At 46.3% G+C, this 16,429-nt stretch overlaps 1 protein-coding gene across 1 annotated transcript in view; it reads left to right on the top strand.

Moving 5' to 3' along the window:
• The window catches only part of lrrk2 (leucine-rich repeat kinase 2), a 143,804-nt gene that overhangs the window by 74,544 nt on the left and 52,831 nt on the right, over nucleotides 1-16,429 (top strand). The window contains 6 exon segments of the mRNA XM_080505514.1: nucleotides 3,343-3,406; nucleotides 11,259-11,449; nucleotides 15,491-15,547; nucleotides 15,549-15,593; nucleotides 15,596-15,691; nucleotides 15,693-15,745. Of these exon segments, the coding sequence (XP_080361640.1) occupies nucleotides 3,343-3,406; nucleotides 11,259-11,449; nucleotides 15,491-15,547; nucleotides 15,549-15,593; nucleotides 15,596-15,691; nucleotides 15,693-15,745 (506 nt within the window).

Below are 16,429 nucleotides of genomic sequence, written 5' to 3'. Positions count from 1 at the left end.
AACATGGCTGGTTCATGATAAACATGGTTGGTTAATGATAAACATGGTTGGTTAATGATAAACATGGTTGGTTCATGATAAACATGGCTGGTTAATGATAAACATGGCTGGTTAATGATAAACATGGCTGGTTAATGATAAACATGGCTGGTTAATGATAAACATGGCTGGTTAATGATAAACATGGCTGGTTAATGATAAACATGGTTGGTTAATGATAAACATGGCTGGTTAATGATAAACATGGTTGGTTAATGATAAACATGGCTGGTTAATGATAAACATGGCTGGTTCATGATAAACATGGTTGGTTCATGATAAACATGGCTGGTTAATGATAAACATGGCTGGTTAATGATAAACATGGCTGGTTAATGATAAACATGGTTGGTTCATGATAAACATGGTTGGTTCATGATAAACATGGCTGGTTAATGATAAACATGGTTGGTTCATGATAAACATGGCTGGTTAATGATAAACATGGCTGGTTAATGATAAACATGGCTGGTTAATGATAAACATGGCTGGTTAATGATAAACATGGTTGGTTAATTATAAACATGGCTGGTTAATGATAAACATGGCTGGTTAATGATAAACATGGCTGGTTCATGATAAACATGGTTGGTTAATGATAAACATGGTTGGTTAATGATAAACATGGTTGGTTCATGATAAACATGGCTGGTTAATGATAAACATGGCTGGTTAATGATAAACATGGCTGGTTAATGATAAACATGGTTGGTTAATTATAAACATGGCTGGTTAATGATAAACATGGCTGGTTAATGATAAACATGGCTGGTTCATGATAAACATGGTTGGTTAATGATAAACATGGTTGGTTAATGATAAACATGGTTGGTTCATGATAAACATGGCTGGTTAATGATAAACATGGCTGGTTAATGATAAACATGGCTGGTTCATGATAAACATGGTTGGTTAATGATAAACATGGTTGGTTAATGATAAACATGGTTGGTTCATGATAAACATGGCTGGTTAATGATAAACATGGCTGGTTAATGATAAACATGGCTGGTTAATGATAAACATGGTTGGTTAATGATAAACATGGTTGGTTAATGATAAACATGGTTGGTTCATGATAAACATGGCTGGTTAATGATAAACATGGTTGGTTAATTATAAACATGGCTGGTTAATGATAAACATGGCTGGTTAATGATAAACATGGTTGGTTAATTATAAACATGGCTGGTTAATGATAAACATGGCTGGTTAATGATAAACATGGCTGGTTCATGATAAACATGGTTGGTTAATGATAAACATGGTTGGTTAATGATAAACATGGTTGGTTCATGATAAACATGGCTGGTTAATGATAAACATGGCTGGTTAATGATAAACATGGCTGGTTAATGATAAACATGGTTGGTTAATTATAAACATGGCTGGTTAATGATAAACATGGCTGGTTAATGATAAACATGGCTGGTTCATGATAAACATGGTTGGTTAATGATAAACATGGTTGGTTAATGATAAACATGGTTGGTTCATGATAAACATGGCTGGTTAATGATAAACATGGCTGGTTAATGATAAACATGGCTGGTTAATGATAAACATGGCTGGTTCATGATAAACATGGTTGGTTAATGATAAACATGGTTGGTTAATGATAAACATGGTTGGTTCATGATAAACATGGCTGGTTAATGATAAACATGGCTGGTTAATGATAAACATGGCTGGTTAATGATAAACATGGTTGGTTAATGATAAACATGGTTGGTTAATGATAAACATGGTTGGTTCATGATAAACATGGCTGGTTAATGATAAACATGGCTGGTTAATGATAAACATGGCTGGTTCATGATAAACATGGTTGGTTCATGATAAACATGGCTGGTTAATGATAAACATGGCTGGTTAATGATAAACATGGCTGGTTAATGATAAACATGGTTGGTTAATGATAAACATGGCTGGTTAATGATAAACATGGTTGGTTAATGATAAACATGGCTGGTTAATGATAAACATGGCTGGTTCATGATAAACATGGTTGGTTCATGATAAACATGGCTGGTTAATGATAAACATGGCTGGTTAATGATAAACATGGTTGGTTCATGATAAACATGGTTGGTTCATGATAAACATGGCTGGTTAATGATAAACATGGTTGGTTCATGATAAACATGGCTGGTTAATGATAAACATGGCTGGTTAATGATAAACATGGCTGGTTCATGATAAACATGGCTGGTTCATGATAAACATGGTTGGTTAATGATAAACATGGCTGGTTAATGATAAACATGGCTGGTTAATGATAAACATGGTTGGTTAATGATAAACATGGCTGGTTCATGATAAACATGGCTGGTTAATGATAAACATGGCTGGTTAATGATAAACATGGCTGGTTAATGATAAACATGGTTGGTTAATGATAAACATGGCTGGTTAATGATAAACATGGCTGGTTAATGATAAACATGGTTGGTTCATGATAAACATGGCTGGTTAATGATAAACATGGCTGGTTAATGATAAACATGGCTGGTTAATGATAAACATGGTTGGTTAATGATAAACATGGCTGGTTCATGATAAACATGGCTGGTTAATGATAAACATGGCTGGTTAATGATAAACATGGCTGGTTAATGATAAACATGGTTGGTTAATGATAAACATGGCTGGTTAATGATAAACATGGCTGGTTAATGATAAACATGGCTGGTTAATGATAAACATGGTTGGTTCATGATAAACATGGCTGGTTAATGATAAACATGGCTGGTTAATGATAAACATGGCTGGTTAATGATAAACATGGCTGGTTAATGATAAACATGGCTGGTTAATGATAAACATGGCTGGTTAATGATAAACATGGTTGGTTAATGATAAACATGGCTGGTTAATGATAAACATGGCTGGTTAATGATAAACATGGCTGGTTTGACGCATGTTGGGGTAAGATGGCGACACACACCAATGCAAAAAGGCCCAATTCCATACTCAGAATGTAGACTATAGTTAGTCTTTCTTTCTCTCCCTCATCTTTATTGTTGATATCTTTTCTTTAATTGACAATTAATTGTTATCTACTGGTCACTCCGTGTTCTACAATGTTCTGTAAGTTTTATTGTGTCAAAATATAAAAACTCATAAATAAAGAATTATAAAAAAAACAAAAAACCAGACAAAACAATAACTGTAGTCAACTTCTAATCTTTATTTACTGAACTGTGTGTTTGGTTGTGGTTCTACTATACAGCAGACTTGACCTCCAGGTCAAAGATAGACTTCCAGTGTGTTACCCTGGGTTCTCTCCTCTCGTGTGTCCAGACTGACAACGACCCCGGTGACCCTGTGCACAGAAGACACGTCGTCACCACTTCCAACCAAAAAGGTAAATGCATCTTATTCACTGCAGGCTTCCAGTCCTCTGGATCTTCTACCACTCGTACACCACAGCCTCCATTCTCCTGGGGCTTCACACTGTGGGGGACTGAACCACAGTTACCAGTTACCACTTCTACTGCCACCAGGACAGTTACCAGTTACCACTTCTACTGCCACCAGGACAGTTACCAGTTACCACTTCTACTGCCACCAGGACAGTTACCAGTTACCACTTCTACTGCCACCAGGACAGTTACCAGTTACCACTTCTACTGCCACCAGGACAGTTACCAGTTACCACTTCTACTACTACCAGGACAGTTACCAGTTACCACTTCTACTGCCACCAGGACAGTTACCAGTTACCACTTCTACTACCACCAGGACAGTTACCAGTTACCACTTCTACTGCCACCAGGACAGTTACCAGTTACCACTTCTACTGCCACCAGGACAGTTACCAGTTACCACTTCTACTACCACCAGGACAGTTACCAGTTACCACTTCTACTGCCACCAGGACAGTTACCAGTTACCACTTCTACTACCACCAGGACAGTTACCAGTTACCACTTCTACTGCCACCAGGACAGTTACCAGTTACCACTTCTACTGCCACCAGGACAGTTACCAGTTACCACTTCTACTGCCACCAGGACAGTTACCAGTTACCACTTCTACTGCCACCAGGACAGTTACCAGTTACCACTTCTACTGCCACCAGGACAGTTACCAGTTACCACTTCTACTACCACCTGGACAGTTACCAGTTACCACTTCTACTGCCACCAGGACAGTTACCAGTTACCACTTCTACTGCCACCAGGACAGTTACCAGTTACCACTTCTACTACTACCAGGACAGTTACCAGTTACCACTTCTACTGCCACCAGGACAGTTACCAGTTACCACTTCTACTACCACCAGGACAGTTACCAGTTACCACTTCTACTGCCACCAGGACAGTTACCAGTTACCACTTCTACTGCCACCAGGACAGTTACCAGTTACCACTTCTACTGCCACCAGGACAGTTACCAGTTACCACTTCTACTGCCACCAGGACAGTTACCAGTTACCACTTCTACTGCCACCAGGACAGTTACCAGTTACCACTTCTACTGCCACCAGGACAGTTACCAGTTACCACTTCTACTGCCACCAGGACAGTTACCAGTTACCACTTCTACTGCCACCAGGACAGTTACCAGTTACCACTTCTACTGCCACCAGGACAGTTACCAGTTACCACTTCTACTGCCACCAGGACAGTTACCAGTTACCACTTCTACTGCCACCAGGACAGTTACCAGTTACCACTTCTACTACCACCAGGACAGTTACCAGTTACCACTTCTACTGCCACCAGGACAGTTACCAGTTACCACTTCTACTGCCACCAGGACAGTTACCAGTTACCACTTCTACTACCACCAGGACAGTTACCAGTTACCACTTCTACTGCCACCAGGACAGTTACCAGTTACCACTTCTACTGCCACCAGGACAGTTACCATTACCACTTCTACTGCCACCAGGACAGTTACCAGTTACCACTTCTACTGCCACCAGGACAGTTACCAGTTACCACTTCTACTGCCACCAGGACAGTTACCAGTTACCACTTCTACTGCCACCAGGACAGTTACCAGTTTACCACTTCTACTGCCACCAGGACAGTTACCAGTTACCACTTCTACTGCCACCAGGACAGTTACCAGTTACCACTTCTACTGCCACCAGGACAGTTACCAGTTACCACTTCTACTGCCACCAGGACAGTTACCAGTTACCACTTCTACTGCCACCAGGACAGTTACCAGTTACCCACTTCTACTACCACCTGGACAGTTACCAGTTACCACTTTCTACTGCCACCAGGACAGTTACCAGTTACCACTTCTACTGCCACCAGGACAGTTACCAGTTACCACTTCTACTACCACCAGGGACAGTTACCAGTTACCACTTCTACTGCCACCAGGACAGTTACAGTTACCACTTCTACTACCACCAGGACAGTTACCAGTTACCACTTCTACTGCCACCAGGACAGTTACCAGTTACCACTTCTACTGCCACCAGGGACAGGTTACCAGTTACCACTTCTACTACCACCAGGACAGTTACCAGTTACCACTTCTACTGCCACCTAGGACAGTTACCAGTTACCACTTCTACTACCACCAGGACAGTTACCAGTTACCACTTCTACTGCCACCAGGACAGTTACCAGTTACCACTTCTACTACCACCAGGACAGTTACCAGTTACCACTTCTACTGCCCCAGGACAGTTACCAGTTACCACTTCTACTGCCACCAGGACAGTTACCAGTTACCACTTCTACTACCACCAGGACAGTTACCAGTTACCACTTCTACTGCCACCAGGACAGTTACCAGTTACCCACTTCCTACTACCACCAGGACAGTTACCAGTTACCACTTCTACTGCCACCAGGACAGTTACCAGTTACCACTTCTACTGCCACCAGGACAGTTACCAGTTACACTTCTACTACCACCAGGACAGTTACCAGTTACCACTTCTACTGCCACCAGGACAGTTACCAGTTACCACTTCTACTGCCACCAGGACAGTTACCAGTTACCACTTCTACTGCCACCAGGACAGTTACCAGTTACCACTTCTACTACCACCAGGACAGTTACCATTTACCACTTCTACTGCCACCAGGACAGTTACCAGTTACCACTTCTTACTGCCACCAGGACAGTTACCAGTTACCACTTCTACTTCCACCAGGACAGTTACCAGTTACCACTTCTACTGCCACCAGGACAGTTACCAGTTACCACTCTCTACTGCCACCAGGACAGTTACCAGTTACCACTTCTACTGCCACCAGGACAGTTACCAGTTACCACTTCTACTGCCACCAGGACAGTTACCAGTTACCACTTCTACTGCCACCAGGACAGTTACCAGTTACCACTTCTACTGCCACCAGGACAGTTACCAGTTACCACTTCTACTACCACCAGGACAGTTACCAGTTACCACTTCTACTGCCACCAGGACAGTTACCAGTTACCACTTCTACTGCCACCAGGACAGTTACCAGTTACCACTTCTACTACCACCAGGACAGTTACCAGTTACCACTTCTACTGCCACCAGGACAGTTACCAGTTACCACTTCTACTGCCACCAGGACAGTTACCAGTTACCACTTCTACTACCACCAGGACAGTTACCAGTTACCACTTCTACTGCCACCAGGACAGTTACCAGTTACCACTTCTACTGCCACCCAGGACAGTTACCAGTTACCACTTCTACTGCCACCAGGACAGTTACCAGTTACCACTTCTACTACCACCAGGACAGTTACCAGTTACCACTTCTACTGCCACCCAGGACAGTTACCCAGTTACCACTTCTACTGCCACCAGGACAGTTACCAGTTACCACTTCTACTACCACCAGGACAGTTACCAGTTACCACTTCTACTGCCACCAGGACAGTTACCAGTTACCACTTCTACTGCCACCAGTGACAGTTACCAGTTACCACTTCTACTAGCCACCAGGACAGTTACCAGTTACCACTTCTACTACCACCAGGACAGTTACCAGTTACCACTTCTACTGCCACCAGGACAGTTACCAGTTACCACTTCTACTGCCACCAGGACAGTTACCAGTTACCACTTCTACTACCACCAGGACAGTTACCAGTTACCACTTCTACTGCCCACCAGGACAGTTACCAGTTACCACTTCTACTACCACCAGGACAGTTACCAGTTACCACTTCTACTGCCACCAGGACAGTTACCAGTTACCACTTCTACTGCCACCAGGACAGTTACCAGTTACCACTTCTACTACCACCAGGACAGTTACCAGTTACCACTTCTACTGCCACCAGGACAGTTACCAGTTACCACTTCTACTACCACCAGGACAGTTACCAGTTACCACTTCTACTGCCCCCAGGACAGTTACCAGTTACCACTTCTACTGCCACCAGGACAGTTACCAGTTACCACTTCTACTACCACCAGGACAGTTACCAGTTACCACTTCTACTGCCACCAGGACAGTTACCAGTTACCACTTCTACTGCCACCAGGACAGTTACCAGTTACCACTTCTACTGCCACCAGGACAGTTACCAGTTACCACTTCTACTGCCACCAGGACAGTTACCAGTTACCACTTCTACTGCCACCAGGACAGTTTACCAGTTACCACTTCTACTACCACCTGGACAGTTACCAGTTACCACTTCTACTGCCACCAGGACAGTTACCAGTTACCACTTCTACTGCCACCAGGACAGTTACCAGTTACCACTTCTACTACCACCAGGACAGTTACCAGTTACCACTTCTACTGCCACCAGGACAGTTACCAGTTACCACTTCTACTACCACCAGGACAGTTACCAGTTACCACTTCTACTGCCACCAGACAGTTACCAGTTACCACTTCTACTGCCACCAGGACAGTTACCAGTTACCACTTCTACTACCACCAGGACAGTTACCAGTTACCACTTCTACTGCCACCAGGACAGTTACCAGTTACCACTTCTACTACCACCAGGACAGTTACCAGTTACCACTTCTACTGCCACCAGGACAGTTACCAGTTACCACTTCTACTGCCACCAGGACAGTTACCAGTTACCACTTCTACTACCACCAGGACAGTTACCAGTTACCACTTCTACTGCCACCAGGACAGTTACCAGTTACCACTTCTACTGCCACCAGGACAGTTACCAGTTACCACTTCTACTGCCACCAGGACAGTTACCAGTTACCACTTCTTCTACTACCACCAGGACAGTTCCAGTTACCACTTCTACTGCCCACCAGGACAGTTACCAGTTACCACTTCTACTGCCACCAGGACAGTTACCAGTTACCACTTCTACTACCACCAAGGACAGTTACCAGTTACCACTTCTACTGCCACCATGGACAGTTACCAGTTACCACTTCTACTGCCACCAGGACAGTTACCAGTTACCACTTCTACTGCCACCAGGACAGTTACCAGTTACCACTTCTACTGCACCAGGACAGTTACCAGTTACCACTTTCTACTGCACCAGGACAGTTACCAGTTACCACTTCTACTACCACCAGGACAGTTACCAGTTACCACTTCTACTGCACCAGGACAGTTACCAGTTACCACTTCTACTGCCACCAGGACAGTTACCAGTTACCACTTCTACTACCACCAGGACAGTTACCAGTTACCACTTCTACTGCCACCAGGACAGTTACCAGTTACCACTTCTACTGCCACCAGGACAGTTACCAGTTACCACTTCTACTGCCACCAGGACAGTTACCAGTTACCACTTCTACTACCACCAGGGACAGTTACCAGTTACCACTTCTACTGCCACCAGGACAGTTACCAGTTACCTTCTACTGCCACCAGGACAGTTTACAGTTACACTTCTACTACCACCAGGACAGTTACCAGTTACCACTTCTACTGCCACCAGGACAGTTACCCAGTTACCACTTCTACTACCACCAGGAACAGTTACCAGTTACCACTTCTACTGCCACCAGGACAGTTACCAGTTACCACTTCTACTGCCACCAGGACAGTTACCAGTTACCACTTCTACTACCACCAGGACAGTTACCAGTTACCACTTCTACTGCCACCAGGACAGTTACCAGTTACCACTTCTACTACCACCAGGACAGTTACCAGTTACCACTTCTACTGCCCCCAGGACAGTTACCAGTTACCACTTCTACTGCCACCAGGACAGTTACCAGTTACCACTTCTACTACCACCAGGACAGTTACCAGTTACCACTTCTACTGCCACCAGGACAGTTACCAGTTACCACTTCTACTGCCACCAGGACAGTTACCAGTTACCACTTCTACTACCACCAGGACAGTTACCAGTTACCACTTCTACTGCCACCAGGACAGTTACCAGTTACCACTTCTACTGCCACCAGGACAGTTACCAGTTACCACTTCTACTGCCACCAGGACAGTTACCAGTTACCACTTCTACTACCACCCAGGACAGTTACCAGTTACCACTTTCTACTGCCACCAGGACAGTTACCAGTTACCACTTCTACTACCACCAGGACAGTTACCAGTTACCACTTCTACTGCCCCCAGGACAGTTACCAGTTACCACTTCTACTGCCACCAGGACAGTTACCAGTTACCACTTCTACTGCCACCAGGACAGTTACCCCACTTCTACTGCCACCAGGACAGTTACCAGTTACCACTTCTACTGCCACCAGGACAGTTACCAGTTACCACTTCTACTGCCACCAGGACAGTTACCAGTTACCACTTCTACTGCCACCAGGACAGTTACCAGTTACCACTTCTACTGCCACCAGGACAGTTACCAGTTACCACTTCTACTGCCACCAGACAGTTACCAGTTACCACTTCTACTACCACCAGGACAGTTACCAGTTACCACTTCTACTGCCACCAGGACAGTTACCAGTTACCACTTCTACTGCCACCAGGACAGTTACCAGTTACCACTTCTACTGCCACCAGGACAGTTACCAGTTACCACTTCTACTACCACCAGGACAGTTACCAGTTACCACTTCTACTGCCACCAGGACAGTTACCAGTTACCACTTCTACTACCACCAGGACAGTTACCAGTTACCACTTCTACTGCCACCAGGACAGTTACCAGTTACCACTTCTACTACCACCAGGACAGTTACCAGTTACCACTTCTACTGCCACCAGGACAGTTACCAGTTACCACTTCTACTACCACCAGGACAGTTACCAGTTACCACTTCTACTGCCACCAGGACAGTTACCAGTTACCACTTCTACTACCACCAGGACAGTTACCAGTTACCACTTCTACTGCCACCAGGACAGTTACCAGTTACCACTTCTACTGCCACCAGGACAGTTACCAGTTACCACTTCTACTGCCACCAGGACAGTTTACCAGTTACCACTTCTACTGCCACCAGGACAGTTACCAGTTACCACTTCTACTGCCACCAGGACAGTTACCAGTTACCACTTCTACTGCCACCAGGGACAGTTACCAGTTACCACTTCTACTGCCACCAGGACAGTTACCAGTTACCACTTCTACTACCACCAGGACAGTTACCAGTTACACACTTCTACTGCCACCAGGACAGTTACCAGTTACCACTTCTACTACCACCAGGACAGTTACCAGTTACCCACTTCTACTGCCACCAGGACAGTGTACCAGTTACCACTTCTACTACCACCAGGACAGTTACCATTTACCATGTGTTCAGGCTTCTGCCCTCAGGCCGGAGGTTCAGAAGCTTGAAATGCAAAACAAATGGACTGAAAAACTCTTTCTTCCCCGTCGCCATCAGACTTGTTTACATTTAATGTGTACATTGCACATCTCACTTTCTGACTAATATGTTGCACTGCTCTGTTATTTTATTTTATTCTATTTTCTTGTGTATATACTTATTTATGTATGTTTCGGCACCATAGACGGCAAAGTAAGAATTTCATGACACTGTGAAACCTGCTTTTACTGTTGAAATGACAATAAAACACCTTGAACCTTGAAGGAGACTCGACACAGACGCACCATGACGGTGCAGAGTAGATCTCTTGTTGCAGACAAGAGGAGAAACCACAGAAAGACTGGTTGGTGTTGGAAACAGGACAGGGACATGAGGGTGTTTACTGTGATGCAGTTGTGTGTGTGCTCTCTCCTCAGTGAAGGGCTCTGCTGACCACTGTGTGTGCTCTCTCCTCAGTGAAGAGCTCTGCTGACCACTGTGTGTGCTCTCTCCTCAGTGAAGGGCTCTGCTGACCACTGTGTGTGCTCTCTCCTCAGTGAAGAGCTCTGCTGACCACTGTGTGTCCAAAGAGCGAGAGCAGATCCGGCTGCTGGACCTGTCGGGGAACGAGCTGGCCTCCCTGTCCTGCCTGATGGACCACGGCTTCATCCAGCAGCAGCTCTGCCATCTGTTCCGCCTGGACCTGAGCAACAACAGCCTGCTAGAGTTTCCTCCCACGCTCTGTGAGGTAACGGTCCTCCGGGGGTCTGGGTTCCACCGGGGGTCTGGGTTCCACCGGGGGTCTGGGTTCCACCGGGGGTCTGGGTTCCACCGGGTGGGATGGTTTTCACACTGCAGGCACCAAACCGCCTGGACACACGTGCAGCGCTTGTTTTTGGGGGGCTTCTGAAAACAACCCTGACCGCCGTGCGTCTGCATCAGACGATTTGTGCTGTTGGCTTCGTTTGTCTACTACCCAGAATGCACTGCGCTCTACATCACGTCCTCTCGCTGGAAAGTCCGCTGATAGATCCCGACACATTCACTGTCCGGAACCAGAGTTCAGTTCACTTGCAGGTAAACCAAGATGGACATTGTGGAAGAGTCCGGACCAGAGTCCAGGGGAACTTTCACACCAGCTCAAACAGAACAGACTTTACCTGTTGGTCAAAACAGAAGAACCACAATGACTGGAAATGGGATTGAAATGTGACGGACTAGAACAGGGGTCGTGACCTTTAATGCTCAAAGAGCCATTTGGTCCCGTTTCCCACTGAACACAACACCCAGAGACACTCATTTTATTTTGACAGTCCCCCAGACAGACCATGCCAGGAAGACACTACACACCAGTCTTTTATTTTGACAGTCCCCCGGGAAGGACCATGCCAGGAGGACAACGACACACCAGTCTTTTATTTTGACAGTCCCCCAGTAGACCATGCCAGGAGGACACTACACACCAGTCTTTTATTTTGTCAGTCCCCCAGAAGACCATGCCAGGAGGACACTACACACCAGTCTTTTATTTTGACAGTCCCCCAGTAGACCATGCCAGGAGGACACTACAGACCAGTCTTTTATTTTGACAGTCCCCCAGGAAGACCATGCAGAAGGACACTACACACCAGTCTTTTATTTTGACAGTCCCCCAGTAGACCATGCCAGGAGGACACAACACACCAGTCTTTTATTTTGACAGTCCCCCAGTAGACCATGCCAGGAGGACACTACACACCAGTCTTTTATTTTGACAGTCCCCCAGTAGACCATGCCAGGAGGACACTACACACCAGTCTTTTATTTTGTCAGTCCCCCAGGAAGACCATGCCAGGAGGACACTACACACCAGTCTTTTATTTTGACAGTCCCCCAGTAGACCATGCCAGGAGGACACTACAGACCAGTCTTTTATTTTGACAGTCCCCCAGGAAGACCATGCAGAAGGGACACTACACACCAGTCTTTTATTTTGACAGTCCCCCAGTAGACCATGCCAGGAGGACACAACACACCAGTCTTTTATTTTGACAGTCCCCCAGTAGACCATGCCAGGAGGACACTACACACCAGTCTTTTATTTTGACAGTCCCCCAGTAGACCATGCCAGGAGGACACTACACACAAAACCTTCTTCACTGCTGGTTGACAACTTACAACTAATAAACTAAACTACATGAACTAAGCAACAAAAACACAACACAACACAATTATTACCGACACTACAAACCTAACATAACCCCAATAATTACATTTAAAACATGACAAACAGAAACTCCCATAATGCATTGCAGCTCTCAGCTCCTTTATTGCTCCACATTATTAAAATGGAAGATAAATGTGGAGATCTGGATTGTTAGAACCATGAGTGTGATGGTGTGTCTTTAATGTCCTGTAGTTGTTGTGAAATTCACTAGAATGTTCCGTCACTCTCAAACAAGTCTGTAATCAACCTCCTGGAACTGTCGGCTTTTACTGTGAAAGGTACAGGAAGCTCCCAGCTTCTGACACCAGTTGAGCCGCTGTCATGACCTGCAGCCGCAATCTACCTTCTTCATCCTTTATTGTTGTAATGACGTTACATCACTGCTCGTTCACGAACCCTACATTTTACCACTCTTTGTAGGGACTGCGCTCTGGGTGGCTTTGCCTCCTTACGTCCCTCTCTGGGTGGCCTTGCTTCCTTACGTCCCTCTCTGGGTGGCCTTGCTTCCTTACGTCCCTCTCTGGGTGGCTTTGCCTCCTTACATCCCCTCTCTGGGTGGCTTTGCCTCCTTACGTCCCTCTCTGGGTTGGCCTTGCTTCCTTACGTCCCTCTCTGGGTGGCCTTGCTTCCTTACGTCCCTCTCTGGGTGGCTTTGCCTCCTTACGTCCCTCTCTGGGTGGCTTTGCCTCCTTACGTCCCTCTCTGGGTGGCCTTGCTTCCTTACGTCCCTCTCTGGGTGGCTTTGCCTCCTTACGTCCCTCTCTGGGTGGCCTTGCTTCCTTACGTCCCTCTCTGGGTGGCTTTGCCTCCTTACGTCCCTCTCCTCTGGGTGGCCTTGCTTCCTTACGTCCCTCTCTGGGTGGCCTTGCTTCCTTACGTCCCTCTCTGGGTGGCTTTGCCTCCTTACGCCCCTCTCTGGGTGGCTTTGCCTCCTTACGTTCATCTCTGGGTGGCCTTGCCTCCTTACGTCCCTCTCTGGGTGGCCTTGCCTCCTTACGTCCCTAAAGCTTCTATTCATTGGGTTTCATGGCTCGGTTGGTAGAGTGGTCGTCTCCCAATTGGAAGGTTGTAGGTTCGACTCCCATGGCAAACTGCTTGGGTCAATGCAGAGTGTTGAGTGGCCTGCAGGTTGAGCTTCACTGCTCCAGGAAGATACATACTGTACTACCTGACCACCATCCAGTATGGAGAGAATGAATAATGCAGATAAGTGTCCAGAAAAGCACTGTATGAAACCTCTACATTATTGTGATGTAGCTTGTGCTGGACGTACGCGATGTACCTGTGGTTTGTGCGTTCACCACAACATGTCTAGACATTTAGTCAGTGGGCAGAGTTTGTGCTCTGGAGAACAGTAATGTTCTAGAATTCAGACTGTACACTACAACTAGAATCACTCCTTAACGTAGAGACAGCAAGAGGGAAAGGCAAAACCTTGATCATCACAAAGATAATAATAATAAAAAGAAAGCTTTTGTTAAGATTGACATTTTGAAACAACATTGAGATTGGACAATTTCAAGAATAGTTTAAAGAATATGAATGAAGTTATGACTCAAATTAATATTAAATATAAAGAGTGAAGGCTGAGATTTCAGAAAAGTAGATGAATTCCATGGCATCATAAACTTCTGAGACAATATCTTTCTTTCACATTTTTTCTTTTGAAATAATAGCAGCAAACATGGTCAATGCATGTTATTAAACAGGTTTGGTTTTTTGAAGTTGGGGGTAAAAATTAATTAAGACTTGTGCTTTATGAAAAATGTGCTGTTTTCTTTTCTTTTTTTTTTTTTTTACAATAAATATAAATCAATCTTTATTGATATAGTTCATATTCATAACAAAGGTTGTCTCATAAAGTTTTACGAGGAGCTCAGATGGCCCAGTGGTAATTGTGTTACATTCAGGGGATATTTTGTAAATGTAAATGTAAATATCTATGATCTTTTACCTAAGCAATGTCCCCAAAATATCCTTTTTTTAATTTTTTTCATTTTATTTTGTTAAAAAAAAAGACATTTTTAAATACATTACAGTCATTCCAATGTGCTTTTATAGAGAGAATAGAAAAGCCCAACATCCACATGAGCAGCAGGTGTGTTTGTGACTGTGGAAAGAAAAACTCTCCAACAGGAGAAACTTTGCAGAAACCGTGGTGGCGGCATTCAAAATGTGCTGTTTGCACTTGTAGCATAGCAGCGCTCATGCTAGCGCCTTTATCCGCTCCACAGCGTTGTGCTGCTCAGACCGTTGTGTTCAGGTTCAGGGACGCGACAGGAATGTCTTGAAGAAGTTGCTCCTGAAAGACGTTTGTGTGGGACTGGAGTCCCTGGACTGGGGGGGGGGGGGGGGGGGGGGGGGGGTGGGGGGGGGGGGGGAGGGGGGAGATGTTCACGGGCCCTCGAGTGGATTGCTGTCAGAACACAAACGGTCACTAAAGGGCGTCAGGGCGATCGTGGCAGGGTTCTTCATGAGCAGATCTTGGAGGTGCTGCATGAAGGAAGGGTATAATGAGCTCTGAGTGCAGTGTTTGTGTTTGTGTTTGTGTTTGTGTTTGTGTTTGTGTTTGTTGTTTCACAGAACCTGATGAGTCTGACTCGACTGGACCTGCAGGGAAACCACCTCCAGTCGCTCCCAGGAGGACCTGCTTGCTCTGCCCCGCCTCAGCACACTCAACGTGTCCTCGCAACTGCAGTCGGCCCCCGGGTGGTCTTTCCCCCCGTCGCCTCCTGCCCGTCGCTCAGGCAGCTCAACCTCTCCTTCAACAACATCACGGCCTTCCCCACACCAGCTGGGACGAACCCTGGAGCAGCTGGAAGAGCTGCTTCTGGAGGGGTAGGCTGAGGGGTAGGCTCTCTCTGCTTCTGGAGGGGTAGGCTCTCTCTGCTTCTGGAGGGGTAGGCTCTGTCTGCTTCTGGAGGGGTAGGCTCTGTCTGCTTCTGGAGGGGTAGGCTCTGTCTGCTTCTGGAGGGGTAGGCTCTGTCTGCTTCTGGAGGGGTAGGCTCTCTCTGCTTCTGGAGGGGTAGGCTCTCTCTGCTTCTGGAGGGGTAGGCTCTCTCTGCTTCTGGAGGGGTAGGCTCTCTCTGCTTCTGGAGGGGTAGGCTCTGTCTGCTTCTGGAGGGGTAGGCTCTCTCTGCTTCTGGAGGGGTAGGCTCTCTGCTTCTGGAGGGGAGGCTCTCTCTGCTTCTGGAGGGGTAGGCTCTCTCTGCTTCTGGAGGGGGAGGCTCTCTCTGCTTCTGGAGGGGTAGGCTCTCTCTGCTTCTGGAGGGGTAGGCTCTCTCTGCTTCTGGAGGGGTAGGCTCTGTCTGCTTCTGGAGGGGTAGGCTCTCTCTGCTTCTGGAGGGGTAGGCTCTCTCTGCTTCTGGAGGGGTAGGCTCTGTCTGCTTCTGGAGGGGTAGGCTCTCTCTGCTTCTGGAGGGGTAGGCTCTCTCTGCTTCTGGAGGGGGTAGGCTCTCTCTGCTTCTGGAGGGGTAGGCTCTCTCTGCATCTGGAGGGGTAGGCTCTGTCTGCTTCTGGAGG

This window comes from Blennius ocellaris (assembly GCF_963422515.1).
Source record: "Blennius ocellaris genome assembly, chromosome: 11".
NCBI classification, from domain to species: Eukaryota; Metazoa; Chordata; class Actinopteri; order Blenniiformes; family Blenniidae; genus Blennius; species Blennius ocellaris.
Note: the sequence above shows the minus strand (reverse complement) of the source record. Positions and strands in the feature narration are given on the sequence as shown.